General features: G+C 33.2%; 2 protein-coding genes across 3 annotated transcripts; both read left to right on the forward strand.

Annotated features, from left to right (window-relative positions):
• Window positions 1-90: 90 nt before the first annotated feature.
• Window positions 91-3212, forward strand: LOC135640000 (large ribosomal subunit protein eL32z-like). Of its 2 annotated transcripts, XM_065154071.1 has the most exons (5): window positions 91-205; window positions 318-355; window positions 524-616; window positions 2643-2824; window positions 2928-3212. In XM_065154071.1, exons 3-5 carry the CDS (start codon window positions 527-529, stop codon window positions 3055-3057), a joined length of 402 nt encoding a protein of 133 aa, XP_065010143.1. In that variant the 5' UTR covers window positions 91-205; window positions 318-355; window positions 524-526; the 3' UTR covers window positions 3058-3212. The 2 variants fall into 2 exon arrangements, with proteins under 2 accessions (XP_065010143.1, XP_065010144.1); XM_065154072.1 differs by lacking the exon at window positions 318-355 and having other exon boundaries at window positions 146-205.
• A 925-nt stretch (window positions 3213-4137) lies between these two features.
• LOC135639930 (uncharacterized) lies at window positions 4138-5210 on the forward strand. Its single transcript, XM_065153954.1, has 2 exons — window positions 4138-4423; window positions 4717-5210. The coding sequence occupies exons 1-2, from the start codon at window positions 4268-4270 to the stop codon at window positions 5050-5052; spliced, it is 492 nt and encodes a 163-aa protein (XP_065010026.1). The 5' UTR covers window positions 4138-4267; the 3' UTR covers window positions 5053-5210.
• The last annotated feature ends 13237 nt before the right edge of the window (window positions 5211-18447 follow it).

The following is an 18447-nucleotide window of genomic DNA, read 5'->3' on the forward strand; positions in this document are numbered from 1 at the left end:
ATGTTAAGAGCAATCTGGATGAATCGGCTTGACAAGTTTCAGGGGTGCAGCGGCCTCTCGCAGGCGTTTGATGGATCGCGCAGTGAACGTGGGGGTAAATGGACGGCTCTGATGAACAGTACTAACATTTAATCATCTATAAATGCCACTTCCCGGCTAGGGTTCGGAATTCTGGGACGGCGGGGTCGACGCGCAGAACGCAGCGGTAAGGCTCGATCGTTCTATTCCTGTCATGTATGGGGTTTGGGCCCTCAGAATGATGCGCGTTTTCGTCGTATTAATACCATATTTCATCTGATTGATCTTTCTGCGTCTAGCTCATCGAATTATCTGGTCGTCTTCGAGCCGGTTAGAGGTAATTCCGTCTGATCGTTGACTCTAAATGTAGTATTAATTTTTCTGCTTCTTTTGGTGCTTCGGGTGGGAGAAAAATCGAATTTTTGGGGAGAAATTGACTCTAGATGTAGTAGCAATTTCGTCGAAGAGTGCTAAAGCGTCAGTTTTTTCAAATTTTGCGAACAAGAAAATGGCGGTTCCGTTGCTCACGAAGAGGATCGTCAAGAAGCGTGTCAAGCAGTTCAAGAGGCCCCAGAGCGACCGCAAGATCTGCGTGAAGGTAAGATCGATTTATATGTTTATTACCCTTCCTTAAATATATGTACATGTCTAGTATGCTGATGACTGTTTGGTTGCTAAAATGAGTTGACAGCTGAAGTTTCATTGCTGGATTAGGTTGATGCTTTTGCCCTACAATTTTTATTCTAGTTTATAATCTTCTTTGTGTCTTCCCTTATGTTGTGTACGAGAGATGTTATGTGATATTAGGCATGGGGAAGAACTTGTAAACGTATCTACAATGGTAGTTGAATCATGGTATGTTAAAGAACATGTAAAATTTCAATATTATTTTGTGGGATATGTTAGTTGTCTTCATTCTTGTATGATGGTAAGTTAAATCAGCGTGTCTTTTTCACAGAATAGGCATAACCACATCTACATGACAATGCTAGTGGAATCATGGTATGTTAAAGAACATGTAAAATTTCAATATTATTTCGTGGGAAATGATAGTTGTCTTCATTCTTCTACATGGATAAGTTTAATCAGCCTGTCTTTTTCATATAAAATGCAGAAATGTTCCACAAATGTAAAATGTGACTACTCTTTTTTTAGGTCGAGGGTAATTGCTCTTGATGTGGATATGAAGTCTTCACTATCTAGGATTTTGAACGTTGAATTTTTTTTTCCCTGCTGATCAAGGAATTTAATTGCTTGTGGTGAAAATCATATTTTTCTATCAAATGGATTCATTTTCTATCTATTGGATTTTTCATTTGTTGCTTTCTTATGCTTTGTTCGGTCAGGCACTAGAAACTCATGTCTGTTTGTTTTATTTTTGATCTCTTATTTAGGTTAATTGGTTTTACTAACTAAAGGTAGCATGAGAGTATCTGTCGATAGATACCTTCAAAATACGAATCTTTAGCATCTCAACCTGATTTGAACATTGTGGTCATCATGTTCTTTTAATGGATAATACAGCAATAAGATTCCCACGTTCTGGCTGTGTTATTAAGAAGAGGCACTATTTGTGTTTATATTTTATAAAAACATGTATATATTTTAACCACTAACAGCTGGTTTCTAATAGACCAGGGACAGTAGTTAACCTTGGAGATGCATTTTTTAATACAAGGTTTTGAGGGGTATATAGTAAACTTTTCCAGCCTATATTTGTTGTTCTCTACTTTCTTAGGGATATGTATGAAAATTCTCCATTAATATCGGAGTTACCTTTTACACTCGGTTGCTCATCATATACTGTTATCCTGCAATTTGAAAAAGCAGTATCTATTCTGGTTTCTCTTTCCAAAGACCTTCCTGTGTGACTTGACCAGATTCTTATACTTGATGAAATCCTTTAGAATCACCAGAGTATATTTCTTTTTCTCTTTAAAATGCTTGGTATTCATAGCATGGTGATATTGAATCATGGAGAAAATGAATTCATTTAAAAGTTGTCCTAATATGGAAGGATAAACAAGTGCATGAGGTTCAGGGTTTGTGGAGGTTCTGTTAATATAGTCTTATTCTGCACATATAAGAGCTGTTTTTCAAACCCAAATCTCAAAGGAGCTACTGATTCCTAATGATAGTTCTCGGGTAATTTGAAGGTTCAGCAAAGTCACAAGTCAATCACTTGTTTGTAAATGCTTTGCCATCAATAAGGTAGATGACCACATTACTTTGGCCGGCATAGGATTCGAGTGTACTAACCATAGCTGTAATACTCAGACCACACTTGCAGGCTTGTAGAAACATGTAACATTCCCTAAGTTGTGACTGGCTTTCAAAATTTCAGTCTGAATGCTCTCGCTTAAGGCAAACCATGACAACCAGTTATCAGCCTGCCATGGGACTTACCAGTTTTCCTCTCTGTTTCTTTTCACTGATTTTTTTAACAGTGATCATGTTTTGAGAGCCTGTGCTTTGTTGATATTACTTATGCTACGACCGTTTTTCCTCTTCCTTGTTCTTCTATAGATAGGCAGCTGAGTCTAAATTTGAGTTTTTAATTTTGCCTTTGAGCTTTTGTTATTTTCACTGATTAGATTTCTCGTAATTGAATGATCTGGTGACAGACAAATTGGCGGAGACCAAAGGGTATCGACTCCCGTGTGCGCAGAAAGTTCAAAGGATGTACCTTGATGCCAAATATAGGGTACGGTTCAGACAAGAAGACACGCCACTACCTGCCAAATGGGTTCAAGAAATTTGTGGTCCATAATGTTGCCGATTTGGAGTTGCTTATGATGCACAACAGGTGCATTTCTAAACAACCCCTTCTTATTCCTTGGTTTACATATTGATATCGCACCCGAAATGCACACGATGCAATGTGTTATTCTATTTTTTAACTTTGTCAGGACCTACTGTGCCGAAATTGCACACAACATTTCCACAAAGAAGCGCAAGTTGATCGTCGAGCGGGCTGCACAGCTTGACATTGTTGTTACCAACAAGTTAGCAAGATTGCGCAGCCAGGAGGACGAGTGAGCCAGCCAGTGGTTAAATGTTGTTCTGTGAGGGTTCATATCACTATCCAGATGGAAGTTTAGTTCACTTTAATTTATGCATTTGGGTTTATCGGATTATTTAATCAACATTTATTAAGATACCATGAGTTGATATGAAACTAGTTTTGGTGCCAAGATTTTGGCTTTGGCTACTTGCATCCTTTGATCATCGTTGGCATGGGTAACACAAACCAATATTATAGCAGTCTTTCATTCACATATATTTATGTGATTGAGTTCGTCAATCTAAGCTTCGATTTCGTCTTTCCGCAATTTCTGGTCAACTGGGTTGATCTTTGTCTTGTATTGTTATCAAATGACTAATGACGCGATTTCAAACAACATATAAATTTTCAAAAATCAACAGTGATCTGTTAGGAGTTAAAAGCCTCTGATAAATTGCGCACATGTAGAGAGAACAAAGAAGGATTCTTCTTCTCCTGGAAGACAAAAAAAATCACGAATCATGACAGTTGCTACATGAGTTTGACCATCTCTCTGTCTTCTTGCTTTTGGATTATTGACTCTTCCAACTCCATCCAGTCAAAGCACGAGGAACAATATAATCTAAAGTGACCTTTTCCTTTCTTAAAGTGGGTTTCAATAGATTTGTTATTCGAATAGGTAAGGATGGAACAACTTTGTTATTTAATGCGTACATATAAAACAAGAGAGAATAAATCATTCACCGAAAGATGTATACATACATATATCAATCTCAAAAACAAAAGCATATCAATATTCTCCTAAGAGCTCCATCTGGTTGGGAAGAGGACGAGAATTACCGAGCCGACTACTCTTATCGAATCCAATTATTCTCAATGTGAAATGCACAGGATTCCATCTCCGGTAGGGTGCTGAACTTTCTTGGCTTACAAGTAATCAATTTAAATGCTGTTGATAAAAGTACATATATATCCCTCCGAGGTCAATTGCCTTCAATAGTTATTCATTTAGATCTGAACTCTAATCAGCATTAATATCCTTAAAAGCACTCATTTATGATAGACAAGAATTTATAAGGGTAACTGAGTTATTTTCTTGTGGTCTCTCTCTTTTTTGTTTTTGAATGTATTAAGAGGAACTAGCAAATGAAAGAAGCAACACAAATCATATAAGCATGCCCAGAAGCTGCCTCTGGTTTCCTGGTCCATTCCACAGCCAAGAATACCTACGGAGGAGAGCCACACATGTCGACTACTACCGAAGGGGCTGTCTCGGGCACGGAAGGGCAGGAGGAGGAGGAGGGTGTGACCCTCGAGAGTCTGAGGAGGAAGATGGCAGAGTTTGCGAGGGAGAGAGACTGGGAACAGTTCCATAGCCCCAGGAACCTCCTGTTAGCTCTGGTACTCTCCTCTTACCTTTCATGTCATTTCTCCCTCGTCTTTGGTGCACGAAAAGACCACCTGTTATGGTTTCCTTCTTCCTGTGCTTTCGATGGGAGGAACAAGGAAAGAGATGGGTGTGGTTGTTTCCCGTAAAAGGTGGTCTGTGTTCCTTCTCAAAAGATCTCAGACATCGGTAGTCGTTCTCTGTTCTTGTCTAACCAAAAAGAGGTAGTGGCGGATCCGGTTAATTTCGCTCCTGTTTTTGTGTGCTTACATAAGATCTGTCTGCTGTTCTTTTCCTTTCTCTTCAGGTGGGGGAGGTCGGGGAGCTGTCAGAGATCTTTCAATGGAAAGGTGAGGTGCCGAGGGGTCTGCCTGACTGGGAAGAGGAGGAGAAGCAACACCTGGGGGAGGAGCTCTCTGATGTGCTGCTCTACCTTGTGAGGCTCTCGGACATCTGTGGGGTGGACTTGGGGAAGGCCGCACTCAGGAAGCTGGAGCTCAATGCCCACAAGTACCCTGTCCAGCTATGCAAGGGCTCTTCGAGGAAGCACACTCGTTACTCCTCCAATGCACACAGCCGCAGCAACGAGGACCCCAGCAGTGGAACTTCCGAGGGGCTCCCAAACACTGGCCTGCATAGATAGGGTTATTTTGGGTGGTCAGAGGCGAATGTAAGCATTGTTCTGATGCTGTCCTCCTATCTCTTGTTGCATGGACACCATCTTGGTTGGTGCAGTCATTGCTGCAGAAGAGTCTAGCAGACAATATAATACTTAATGCATCGTCGTTCCTTATCTCTTCATGCTGGAGGCTGTGAGGTGAGGCTTTTTATGATGTCCAGGCTTCTCCTGGTGAAGTTTGTCGTGGATGTACACTGCACCAATGCCCTCATAATTGGGGTCCAACAAAGCTGGGCCAGTCAGATAAATAGGGGGGATGGCATGAATCAGTGGTTCCTTCCTGCCATTTGGTACTCGGTCAGGAGGGATCCCTTTTGTTGGCAATCCAGCCAATTTCTTTTCAGCTTTGTTATATTGATTTGATTGTTTGGTCTTTTGTCTGCTTGTTGTTGCCCATCTGAGGGCTTTCACATCTTTGTTTGTCTTTAGGAGGAGTGACGAAGAATGATCTTTGCATCTCGTGTTTAAGGTGTGAAATAAGACATAATGGTATGTGAAAGATGAAGAATTCAAAGCAATATGGTTCAGCTTAGACACATGCTTTTTTTCCCTGTTATAATATTATTATGTGCTTTTCATCTACTAAATCAATAGGAACTATACTGTTGATAATACTGTCAATTCTTTTTTCATTCAGCAATATTCAAAGTTGTTAGCATTCTTTTAAAATATCTGTAGAGGAATCGTTGTATTGTAGGTGAAGAACTGTTTTTGTTTTATATCTAAAAACAATGTAGATCAATCAATCACATGCTAAAAAATAATTTGAGGTCTCACAAGAAATACTATTTGAGATGAGATATTCGATTCTCACTTGAAACTAATGGATTGGATCTTAATAATGCATATTCTATCATCTAATCTTGAAATTATCATGATTGAATTAACTCAAACTCAAATTTTTTTATTAGGTTTTAGAGTATTTCAAACTTTATCACATAAATATTAGATATTGTGGATATAATTCATATCTAATTTATTGTTTGTTAGATTCATCTAATCTAATTAAATATAGATATCTCCTTGGATTATTAAACTGGATTGAATTGACTCAAATTTAAATTTCTTGCTAGATTTAAGAGTATGTCAAATAATATTTCTTGTGAGATGACTCATTCGACTCACTTGAAACTAATTGATTGAATCTTAATAATACATATGCTATCATCTAATCTTTGGGAGAGAAATTATGAATCGACTCAGACTCATATTTCTTGTTAGATATTAGAGTATCTCAAACCTTATCATTTAAATATTAAATATAATGGATATAATTCGTATTTAGTTAATAACTCGTTAGATTCATCTAATCTAATCAAATATAGATATTTCATTACATTATCAAACTAGTCTAACTTGGATTGAATTAATCCAAACTTGAATTTTTTATTAGATTTAAGAGTATCTCGAATAGTATTTCTTGAGAGATGACATATTCGGTTATCACTTGAAACTAATAGATTGGATCTTAATAATGTGTATGCCATCATCTAACCTTTCGAAGAAAAATTATCATGATTGAATTGACTTAAGCTTGAGTTTCTTATTAGATTTTAGAATATCTCTAACATTATCATCTAAATATTAGATATAGTGGGTATAATTCGCATCTTGATAACTTATTAAATTTATCTAATCAAATCAAACGTAGCAATCTTGTTAGATTATCAAACTAGTCTAACTTGGATTGAATTGACTTAAACTTAGATTTTTTGTTAAATTTAAGAGTATCTCAAATAGTATTTCTTATCATATTACATAGTCAATTGTCACTTGAAACTAATGGATTAAATCTTAATATATGCTATCATCTAATCTTTGAAAGAGAAATGATCAAGATTGAATTGACTCAAATTCAGATTTCTTATTAGAATTTAGAGTATCTTGAACCTCTTCACATAAATATTTGATATAGTAGATATAATTTGCATCTAGTTAATAACTCATTAGATTCATATGATCAAATCAATCGTAGACATATCGTTCGATTATCAAACTAGCCTAACTTGAATTGAGTTGATTTAAACTCGAATTTCTTGTTAAATTTAAGAGTATCTCAAATAGTATTTCTTGTGAGATGATATATTTGGTTTTCACTTGAAACTAATGGATTTGATCTTAATAATGCATATGCTATCATCTAATTTTTAGGAGATAAATTACTACGATTGAATTGACTCAAACTCGAATTTCCTATTAGATTTTAAGGTATCTCAGACCTTATCACCTAAATATTAGATATATTGGATATAATTCAATTCTAGTTGATAACTCATTGGATTCATCTAATCTAATCAAATGTAAACATCTTGTTAGATTATTAAATCAATTTAACTTGGATTGAATTAACTTAGATTTGAATTTCTTATTTGATTTAAAAGTACATCGAATAATATTTCTTGTGAGATGACACATACGGTTATCACTTGAAACTAATGAATTGGATCTTAGTAACGTATATACTATCATCTAATCTTTGGAAGATAAATTATTAAAATTGAATTGACTCAAACTCAGATTTCTTATTAGATTTTAGAGTATCTCGAATCTTATTACCTAAATATTTGATATTGTGAGTATAATTCGCATCTAGTTTATAACTTGTTAGGTTTATCTGATCTAATCAAACATAATTATTTTACTAGATTATCAAACTTATCTAACTTAGATTGGATTGACTCAAACTCGGATTTCTTATTAGATTTAAGAGTATATTAAATAGTATTTATTTTAATAATGTATAGATCGGATCTTAATAATGTATATTCTATCATCTAATCTTTGGGAAAAGAATTACCATGATTGAATTGACTCAAACTCAACTTTTTTATTAGGTTTTAGAGTATCTCAAACTAAATCACTTAATAACTCGTTAGACTCATCTAATCTAATTAAACTTAGATATCTCGTTAGATTATCAAACCAGTTTAACTTGGTTTGATTTGACTCAGACTCAAATTTCTTGCTGGATTTGAGAATATCTTAATTAGTATTTCTTGTGAGATGACACATTTAGTTGTCACTTGAAATTAGTGGATTGGATCTTAATAATAAATATGCTATTATCTAATCTTTGGGAGAAAAATTATTAGGATTAAATTGGCTCAAACTCGAATTTCTTGTTAGATTTTAGAGTATCTCAAATCTTAACACCTAAATATTAGATATAGTGGATATAATTCACATCTAATTGATAACTCGTAGATATCTTATTAGATAATCAAATCAATTAGTTTGGATTGAATTAACTCAAACTTGGATGTCTTATTCTATTTAAAAGTATCTCAAATAGTTTTTTTGTTTGAGTTGACACATTAATAGATTGGATTTTAATAATGCATATGCTATTATCTAATCTTTGAAAGAGAAATTATTAGGATTGAATTGACTCAAACTCGAATTTCTTATTAGATTTTGGAGTATCTTGAATCTTATCACCTAAATATTTGACACAGTAGAATCTAATTAATAACTCATTAGATTCATCTAATGTAATAGAACTAGACTAACTTGGATTGAATTGCCTCAAACATGGATTTCTTATTGGATTTAAAAGTATCTTGAATAGTATTTCTTATGAGATAGACACATTCAGTTATCGCTTGAAACTAATGGATTGGATCTTAATACTACATATGCTATTATCTAATCTTTGAGAGAAAAATAATCAAGATTGAGTTACTCAAACTCGGATTTCTTATTAGATTTTATAGTATCTCAAACCTTATCACGTAAATATTAGGTATAGTAGATATAATTTGTATCTAGTTGATAACTTGTTAAATTCATATGATCTAATCAAATGTAGACATCTCGTTAGATTATCAAATCAGTCTTACTTGGATTAAATTAACTCAAACTTAGATTTCTTATTAGATTATGGGTATCTGGAACCTTATCACCTAAATATTAAATATCTTAGTTGTCAACTCCTTAAATTCATCTAATATAATCAAATGTATACACATTTTTAGATTATCAAACTTGACTCAAACTATGGTTTCCTATTATATTTAAGATCATCTTAAATATTATCATCTAAATATTATCTATTAGATTCATGATCTAATTAAATTCATATCAGTGATGCTTATATTATCATTCTTCCTTGGCTTTGATAGTGGAGTAGATATCCTCTTGGTTGGGATAGTAATGCCTATATCCGAATTCAAATGGTTATATCCTCCTTCCTTGCTTAGGAATCATCGTCAGTAGTGATAAGATTACTTCAAATAGTTAGAATTAGATAAAATAAAAGATAAAACTTTAGATTAAATAAATAGTTTAGGATGAAAAAATTTATTGGAATATGGTAGATTTTTTTCATTGTTTTAAAAAACTTGCACTCTATGTTTTAGTTAATATAAATAGGTACTCTTGAAGCACTCATGGTAGATTTTTTTCATTGTTTTAAAAAATTAAAAGTACTCATAGTCTCTTCTGTTATTTTCTTTCCTTAAAAAAAAAAGAATTATAGAAAAGCTAATAGTGTGGTGTTAAAGCCTAGTTTGAAGAAGATCAATATGAGTACATGATTAAAAAAGAAGGAATGACTTGTTTATCCAAAAAAGAAAAAAAAAAAGATGACATGCATTAGAGTAATTATTAATTTATTTTTTTTTTTATTTTCAAAGGGTATAATTATTAATTTTGGACCGTTAAGAGGAAACTATATTTATTTCACAAGGATTACAAAATTTTATAGAAGATAACTTTGTTGAGTATGATCTACGGGAGCCTAATATTATCGAAGATCAAAAAGATTATATGAATGAAAATATACAGAAAGATGCAAGAGCTTTTTACATACTACAACAACCGATAGATGAGTCTCTATTTCCTTGAATCATGATGGCATTAATATCAATAAATGCCTAAAAAATATTTAAAAGTGTATTTAGAGGTACAAATAAGGTAAAAATTTCAAAGCTTCAAATTTTTTGACATGAATTTGAAACTCTTATGATGAAAGATTTTAAATATATCACTGATGTTTTCTCAAAAGTCTTTTTATTATGAATCATATGAGATCTTATGGTGAAAATCTAAAAGATCAAACTGTAGTTGAAAAGGTTTTACAAAGTTTATTTTTAAAATTTGATATGATTTCAACTGCTATAGAAGATGCTAAAGATACAAGTATATTATCTATTGATGAATTAATATACTTCCTCTTAGTTAATAAACAAAAAGTGAATAGATTTTCAAATGAAACTTTAGAACATGTTGTTCAAATGAAGATAAATTAGAAGAATGACCAAAAGAAAAATTTAGAAATTTGATCTCAAGGAAAAAATCAAAATGGCAAAAGATATATTTGATCAAATGATAATCAAAAGAACTCTAATAAAGGTAACAAAGAAACCATAAATATTTTTATTATAAAAAATAGATATATTGAAAAAGATTGTTGGTACAAAAATAAAAATTCAAATATTTCTATCTGCTTTTACTATAAAAAATTTGGCCATCTTAAAAAAGACTATTGGAATAAAAATCAAACAAATTATCATGAGAAAAATAATAGTGAAGAGAAAGATAAAGAAAATATTCTTTTTATAGCATGTGATGAATAATATTTTATATCTATTTGGTTTTTAGATAGTGGATACAGTAATCAAATGACATGAGATAAAAGTTTGCTTCAAAGACTTGATAATTTAATTAGATGTACAATACATGTGTAAAATGACAATCAGGTGCAAGTGGAAGGGAAAAAAATACTTACTATGAATACTAAATCTGATAAAATATTTATTGATGATGTGATGTTTATTCATGGTTTAAAACAAAATCTCATTAGTATAAGAAAACTGATGAGAAAAGGATATTATTCTCTATATGCATAATATACCCAATCTAATCAGATAAGAAAATGATTGCATGTGATTACATTAATATACCTTGATTAACTATTTTTGTTAATTTAGTATTATGCAACACTTAAGTTTATTATCCACACTCCATGCAATCATTAAATATTTATTTGAATACCAACTTTTATGCTATCACTAAAAATACCTTCAAATTCTTGGGAATAATTTATGTTTTTATCTTCTTTTTATAGTATATGGGACATAGTTTAGCAACTAAAAATAGAATACATAAGAATATATCTCGGCTCAAATTCAAGCTCAATTTGATGATAGCACATAATAGAGAAATTAATGATATAAGCGTTACAATGGCTCACCTAGCCAAGGATTACTACCTTGGCGATGACATAGACAAAATAACTCACACTCCTACTCTACGACCATCAACAAGAGCACGATCCTTCGGCCCCTACCCACCTTAATCTTTGGGAAAATCACACGAGACAACCACAAGGGATTAATACATCATGCGATTGGCTCGTGCGGTCCTCCCGGAGATCGAGGTGAATAAACGTCAAAGGATCGTGCTCTTGTTAATGGTCATAGGATAGAGGCACGGGTTCTTCCACCCACATCATCGCCCAGGTGGTAGTCTCTGACTAAGTGAGTGAGTATTGTAATACTTACATTATTACTTTCCCTACAAAGTACCATCTTTAATTGAACTTAAATTTGAGCCTACAATGAGATATATTTTTATGTATTCTATTTTTAGTTACTAAATTATGTCCCATATATTATTAGAAGAAGTTAAAATATAAATTATTCCTAAGAATTTGAAGGTATTTTTAGTGATAACATAAATTTGAGATTCAAAAAAATATTTAATGATCGGAAAGAGTTAGGATAATAAACTTAAGTGTTGCATAACAGTAAATAAACTAAAACAATTAATGAAGGTTGATTAATGGAATCACATGCATAACAATATAAGAAAATGATCACGTTGTGATTTCTTTAGCATGAATGGTAATCATATATTAGAAAATATTTTTTATATAACTTCTTGTAACAAAATTTTTCTTAATATATGATTATTATTCATGCTAAAAAATAAAAATATATTTTTTATGAAGTCTTTTATGTCGCACAATTTCTTGTCATTTCATTTCATGTGCATAAACTAATCTTAAGTTATTTAAATGTTATGGGAGTTCTAAGTAGATGGTATAAGGATTAGGATTAATATTAGAAATTAAAATAGAAAAATCTTTAATAAATTAATATTTATTATTATAAATGATGAAGAGGTATAGAGTAGGATACTTGGTGATTGTAAGAAAATTTTGGGAGAGTTCTTATATAAATCTAAATCTTTCATCGACCTTCAGATTGACTTTTTATTTATTATTTTTTTAATGTTTTTCACCCTAGTAATAATATAATTATTAGATGAGTTAAGATTTGATCAAATCCTCTTAGGGAGATATCTTATAGTTACTAGTCTGAATTTATAATTAAACAAAACAAATCCTACATACATCCCATCAAATAAATGAAGCACATAAATATTATAGCGATCATAGCTGGAGAGATTATATTTCGTACTCATCAAAATGAAAGTAGATATATCATTAACTCGATCATATATTAAGTAACCACTAGAAAAATACTACTAGCATTCAACACTATAAATTCGTTTAAGCCTTTGTTAGACAGGTCACGCTCAGTTACATTCGCCAAGCAAGTCGAGTTTGCATCTGGCGGGGAGTTGCTTGGTGAGCTTAGGTTTGACACATACTTGAGACAACACTAGTGAGTCCTTGTACTTGTACAGACATGACAAATCAACTCTGGAATGCATCACGCAGCACTTGTCCGATGGTGGAGTTGGCGACACTCTAGTCACGGATGGCAAGCACATGACCATGCCTTTCTTGGTCATCTTCCATAGGTTGTCCTTCTCCATGGCGAACTCAACGGCGGAGAGCGGGCTGAGTACGACAACGACAATGAGAGTGGCGGTAGAGAGATACTTCGCATTGATGTGCTTAATGGTGACGATAAACATATACTCGTGTTTAAATAGGGGGAAAGAGGGGATAAGGATCGAAGTTGGGGTGCGAGAGTTTGGGCCCATGGGTGAGGATTGGTAGCATTAGGAGTTCACGGGCAGATCACAGATCTAATCGGATAAAAAAGTTTAGTATCATGGCTGCAGTGATAGCAGGATTTTCTAGTGGCTCGATGTTAGAAGACATATGCCAATTCACGAAAGCAGCATGTGATCTGAGATGCTGATGAACATGAGCAAATCCACATTACGAAGTCATAACTCTGGGAGATTCTCAAAGGTGTCAGCTTCACTACAACAAGAGAGTATTAGTGCGAACTGGATGGGTTGACACATGAACATCACCCTCGAGGAAGAACACACTTATATCACAATGAAACATATTGATCCATTACTCCTCTTGAAAGCTACTAAAATATTTCAAAACATCAGAGTTAGCTCTCAGCACAGTTTGAATAATACTTATCCAATAGATAACAATTTGAAATTTAAAAATGCTAAATTAAGATCTAAATCAAAGGAGCAACCAAGCCATATGTCAAAATTACATGCATATAGGTAACGCTTATATTAAGCCTTTAGTAGATAGGTCACACTTATATCATGCTCATGCTCATATTAAGTCTTTGGTAGATAGGTCATGCTCAGTTGTATTCACCATTTGTTGTTATTTTGTTTGTTGTTACTATTGATGTCGTTGACTAAGGAGTCGACACAGCTTGGTTCGATTCTAAAGACCCAAGCTCATCCAAGGGGCCCATGAGGGGAGAAGGGTCATATGAGGAGATTTGGGCAGGAAGCGGATCCGATTTGTATGATCCTTGCTTATTTGTCAAAAACGGGTTCTGGAGCCATCCCGAGATGCACCTAAGTCTTATTGAGGTCCTTGCATGTGATCAACGTTAGAAGGATGTTCCCGACCTGACCCCTTCAATGATAAAGTTAGTTGTAGGTAAAAAATAGTATATATGCTTGCCCCCTTAGACTTTGAGGGCTAGCTTTTATATATGAGCGACCGATGGAGTGTGATTGGCTGCTCGTTCAATAGCCCCTTGCATTGTCCAGGGGCTCATTTATGTTGACAACTAGTGAGCACATTTCTCTAAGGGTAGCATCAAAGAAGGATGACTTTGAGGGCACCATTTGTTATGGTTGAGTTATCAATGAACACAATTATAAATTTATCAAAATAAGAGTGGAACACCCTATTCATGAGATCTATGAAAGCAACCAATGCATTTGTGAGTCCGAAAAGCATTATTAAGAATTCGTAATGACCATATCTTATTCTGAAAGTAGTTTTCTATATGTTTCCTTCCTTTATCTTCAATTGATAGTAATCATATCTCAAATTAATCTTTGAGTTAATCAATATATAGTCATATGGATCAATCTTTTTTTTTCATAAATAAGATAGGAGCACCCCAAGATGATACACTAGCTCGAATAAAACCTCCTAGATCTATTACTTTGGCTCCTCCAACTTAATTGGTGCCATACTATATGGGGTTTTAAAATAGGTATAGTGTTAGGTTAGATATCAATTGTAAATTTAATTTGTCTATCTCGTGGCAGTCTAAGCAGATCTTTAAGAAAAGCATCTAAAAAATCTTGTTAAATGGGGATATTCTTTAATAGTGACTTCTTAGATTCTTCTCCAGAAATGAAGGCTAAGTACTTCTGATATTCTTTCGGTAATAGTTAGACAATACTCAAGGCTTAACTAATATAAGAGAGTTTTTCTTGAATCCCAATGAATTGAAAGGGTAATTGATCTAGGGGTGAGAAAATAGTAGTCTTTTGAAAACAATCGATACTTGCATGATACGCTGAAAACAATCGATATCCAAAATAGCATTGAGATATTAAAACTCTAATATAATAAGAACTACTAGCAAATCATGAATTTTAATAGTATTAATAATGTTTCTAAATATCTGATTAGTTATCAAAGAGTTTCCCAACTAGTGTTGCTACCATTAATGTGTTATTCGTTGTCTCGGGACTTTTATATAATTTCATAGCAAAATAAGATAATATAAAAATATATATATAACCTGAATCTATAAGCACAAAAGCAAGCATAATAAGACCTTTAATAATATATTTTGAGGCTTCAGTATCTTGATGAGTCAATACATAGACCCTCGCTTAACCTCCCTCTTTAGGTCTTGGTTGTTGTTGTCCATCTGTTTGGGATGGAGCTCGACATTGATATTACTTCCTTGGGTAGTCCTTCAACATATGCCCCGATTGTTGATAATAAAAATATATTTGCTATCCCATGGGGCATAAGGTGAAAACATAATCGAGCTTCCCACAAAAATATATCTTATAACGACTTGGATATAGGGAGCTCTTGCCTATTAATGCCTAAATTGTATGCCTTTGCCTTTCTTTAAGAGTCCAGAATGTGACCCTTTATATACAGATGGCACAGCACTAAAAGGTCACTTTCGATCCTTTACTTGTTACAGTTCATTATCCAATTTCTCTACCACCAGAGCTTGATTTAGCACTTCAGCAAATGTTGATAAAATTAATACCACAATGGACTTTCTAACTAATGGACGAAGTCCCCTCTCAAAGTGACAAGTCCTTTGATTTTCATTAAAAATAATATAGAGAAAATCGAGCTAGCTCAGTAAAATAATGATCATATTCCATCACGGACCTACTTCCTTAGTGAATATTAAAAAACTCTTGTTGCTTCTCAAAATGAACTGAATTAGGAAAGAACTATTCATAAAATACATCATTAAATTGCTCCCAAGTCACCACATTACCTCCAACATCCTTCTTTTTTTAAGTCTACCAAGTGTTTATATTCCCTTCCAAAATGAAAGAAGCGAAAGGCAAATTTTAATTTTCCCTATATTTGATAGCTTTAAATTATTTTCCACTTGATTGATCCAATGTTCAACAAAGATTTGACCTGGTTTGTCCTAAAAAACATAGGATCACAATCTTTTAAAGTGATCCAAGATATTATTTCTAATCCGTGGAACTCCATCTTGCTCCTCTTGATGTTTATAGTATCCTCTAATAACATTGAGGACTCCATATATATCATTTGGAGTATTGACAAGTGTTGGGGCATGAGGTACATTCTGTAATTTCAAAGAAGTTGGCACATAATCAGTGATAGGTATATGTGAGGACTGGGTTTACTTTATGATATATAGAATTTTCAAGTTATCGTTTGCTTGAATACCTCTTCGAATGCATAGGCCAATAGCATTACAACCACAAACACCTAAAGCGACAAAATCTCTATTATCTTGAATTGACTCTATTATTCCTATAATAGGTCAAAGTCAATCAAAGATCTTAAATACCTATAGGCCTTAGATCATGCTCCGATGCTATAAAAAGATATCACATCCTAAATTTTTATTTTCAGGATCACATCTTTACATTCAGAGATAAATAAATAAATATCACTTTATTCATTACTTGTAAGCATTTATTATAATTTATTTATTCATCAAATTATAAGTCAAAAGTATTTATTAAAGAACATAGTAATGTTAAAAGAAATATCCAATGGCTCTACCTAGCAATAGAGGAAAGTCTACTCTCTACTAAAATCCAGTATAGTGCTAGTGAGAGGTTGTTCTAAAAAAAAAAAAAAAAATTTTAGTAACGCTCAGTAGGAATTCCTATAAATCAACTAAAAATGAATAGATGATTAAAAATCAATTATCCTATTGGCATATATCAAATACTCGAAGGAGCACTCCACGAACAACGAATAGAAATAAAGTCATATCACACTCCTAACAACAGATGGAGTGGTATCTCTCACCCACCAAAGTAGAAACGTATTCCTCCCAACAACGGATGAAGGAACCATCTAATTGCCACAAATGATGGCCCGCTAATCCTCGAAGGAAATCACCCTATCTACCCTCGATAGGGAAATAATATCATCTCATATTGGTCATATCTATATCATGATGAAATAATATATTTAAAATATTTCTTTTAAATATTATTAATGTCAAATAATATCAATTAGTTCTCAATTGACTTAAATCCTAATTCAATCGGTCCAATTAAACTCAATTTAACTAGAACCCAACTGAACTGATCTTTAATCCTTATTTAACTGGTCTGGAATCACCCTAACTGATTAAATCTAGTTTGATTCAATCAATATTTAGACTTAAATTCAATAACTATATGATATTAGGTTAAGTTGGACCAGCACATGTACTAGTCATATACACTGCACATGAGTGTGCATGCATTGCATTAGACTGAGCCAACCCTTGACCCATGTATTGATCATGTGTATCACACGCCCAAATTAGGCTGGCTAAGCTAGCCTGCCGGCATAAACTCTTAATGTTGATTAGATCAGTTGTATCATTATAAGAAACTTTGTGTGGCAATATGATATAGATGAATATTATAGACATGCTACTCAAATCCACGTAGTATGGATAGTTGAAGATGGAGCAAATATGATTTGGATCATGTTTCAAAGATTTTGCCAAGCAAGCATTCCTCAATTATTACAATGGGATGCCTCAGCTTTAGTATGTGCATCAGATAAAAGTATATTGTAGTCCAGAACTATGAGTACTTGATACATCCAACCAAGAATATTGACCCTATTTTTTTAAATGATAAATAATCAAGACAATATATTCATTTGACAAATAAATAAATGTAACATCTTTTGTGGCTGCGAATTTTGTTGTTTGCAGCAACAAAAGTTCTTCCTTCAAAAAGGCCAAATAGCAGTTAATGTAAATTTATCATTAAAAAGACAGTTTATACAACCACATTTTAGAATGTTTTATAAACAATGCTAGAATAAATATGATGTAGTTGGTGAATATTAAACTTCTATTGCAGACTAATCTCCTTCAGTTTTCAAAAGACCCAACCATCACATTGGGGCAAGTGCATCGGAATCCAAAGAAATCAATAAGCAGCAAAATATGTAGACTAAATTATAACAAAAATGACAAATTACATCTTCAGTTTCATGAGCAAAAACCTGCATGATTAATCTATCCAATGAAAAAAGAAAAAAAAATACAAATTCGATTAAAATGAGTAAATCAAGAACAGTAAGTAATGAAAATTACCATTTGCCTGCAATTCTTCGACGGAAACACAGCCTCCAATTGATTCTGGAAGGGACTTCGATTTGTTATTTGAGACATTTAGCAACAATAGCTGGAATCATGTGCAACATGTAAGTAAGTGCACCCACACCTAACATACTAAATGGTTCAAAGTTGCACTCAAACGCAATGGCTCGATGGATATCTGAAATGAATAAAGCACTATAGACATATCAATTTATAGAAACTTAGATTCTCAAACTTTAGACGATAAAAATCTTCACAATCATAGCACCTAAAATAGTTGATCTAACATCTACAGGGAGTTGACCCACTACAATCTTATTCTGATGTTAAATGTGACCAAGTAAAGATGTGGTGTGCCTAT

This window comes from Musa acuminata, chromosome BXJ3-6 (assembly GCF_036884655.1).
Source record: "Musa acuminata AAA Group cultivar baxijiao chromosome BXJ3-6, Cavendish_Baxijiao_AAA, whole genome shotgun sequence".
In the NCBI taxonomy this organism is placed as follows: domain Eukaryota; kingdom Viridiplantae; phylum Streptophyta; class Magnoliopsida; order Zingiberales; family Musaceae; genus Musa; species Musa acuminata.

What these genes read in the sequence shown, in the direction of transcription:
- LOC135640000 (XM_065154071.1), top strand. Translation starts at nt 527, where the DNA reads ATGGCGGTTCCGTTGCTCACGAAGAGGATCGTCAAGAAGCGTGTCAAG. An exon ending in ACCGCAAGATCTGCGTGAAG is followed by an intron (nt 617 to 2,642) that starts GTAAGATCGATT and finishes ATCTGGTGACAG; the next exon opens with ACAAATTGGCGGAGACCAAA. An exon ending in TTGCTTATGATGCACAACAG is followed by an intron (nt 2,825 to 2,927) that starts GTGCATTTCTAA and finishes TAACTTTGTCAG; the next exon opens with GACCTACTGTGCCGAAATTG.
- LOC135639930 (XM_065153954.1), top strand. Translation starts at nt 4,268, where the DNA reads ATGTCGACTACTACCGAAGGGGCTGTCTCGGGCACGGAAGGGCAGGAG. An exon ending in GGAACCTCCTGTTAGCTCTG is followed by an intron (nt 4,424 to 4,716) that starts GTACTCTCCTCT and finishes CTTTCTCTTCAG; the next exon opens with GTGGGGGAGGTCGGGGAGCT.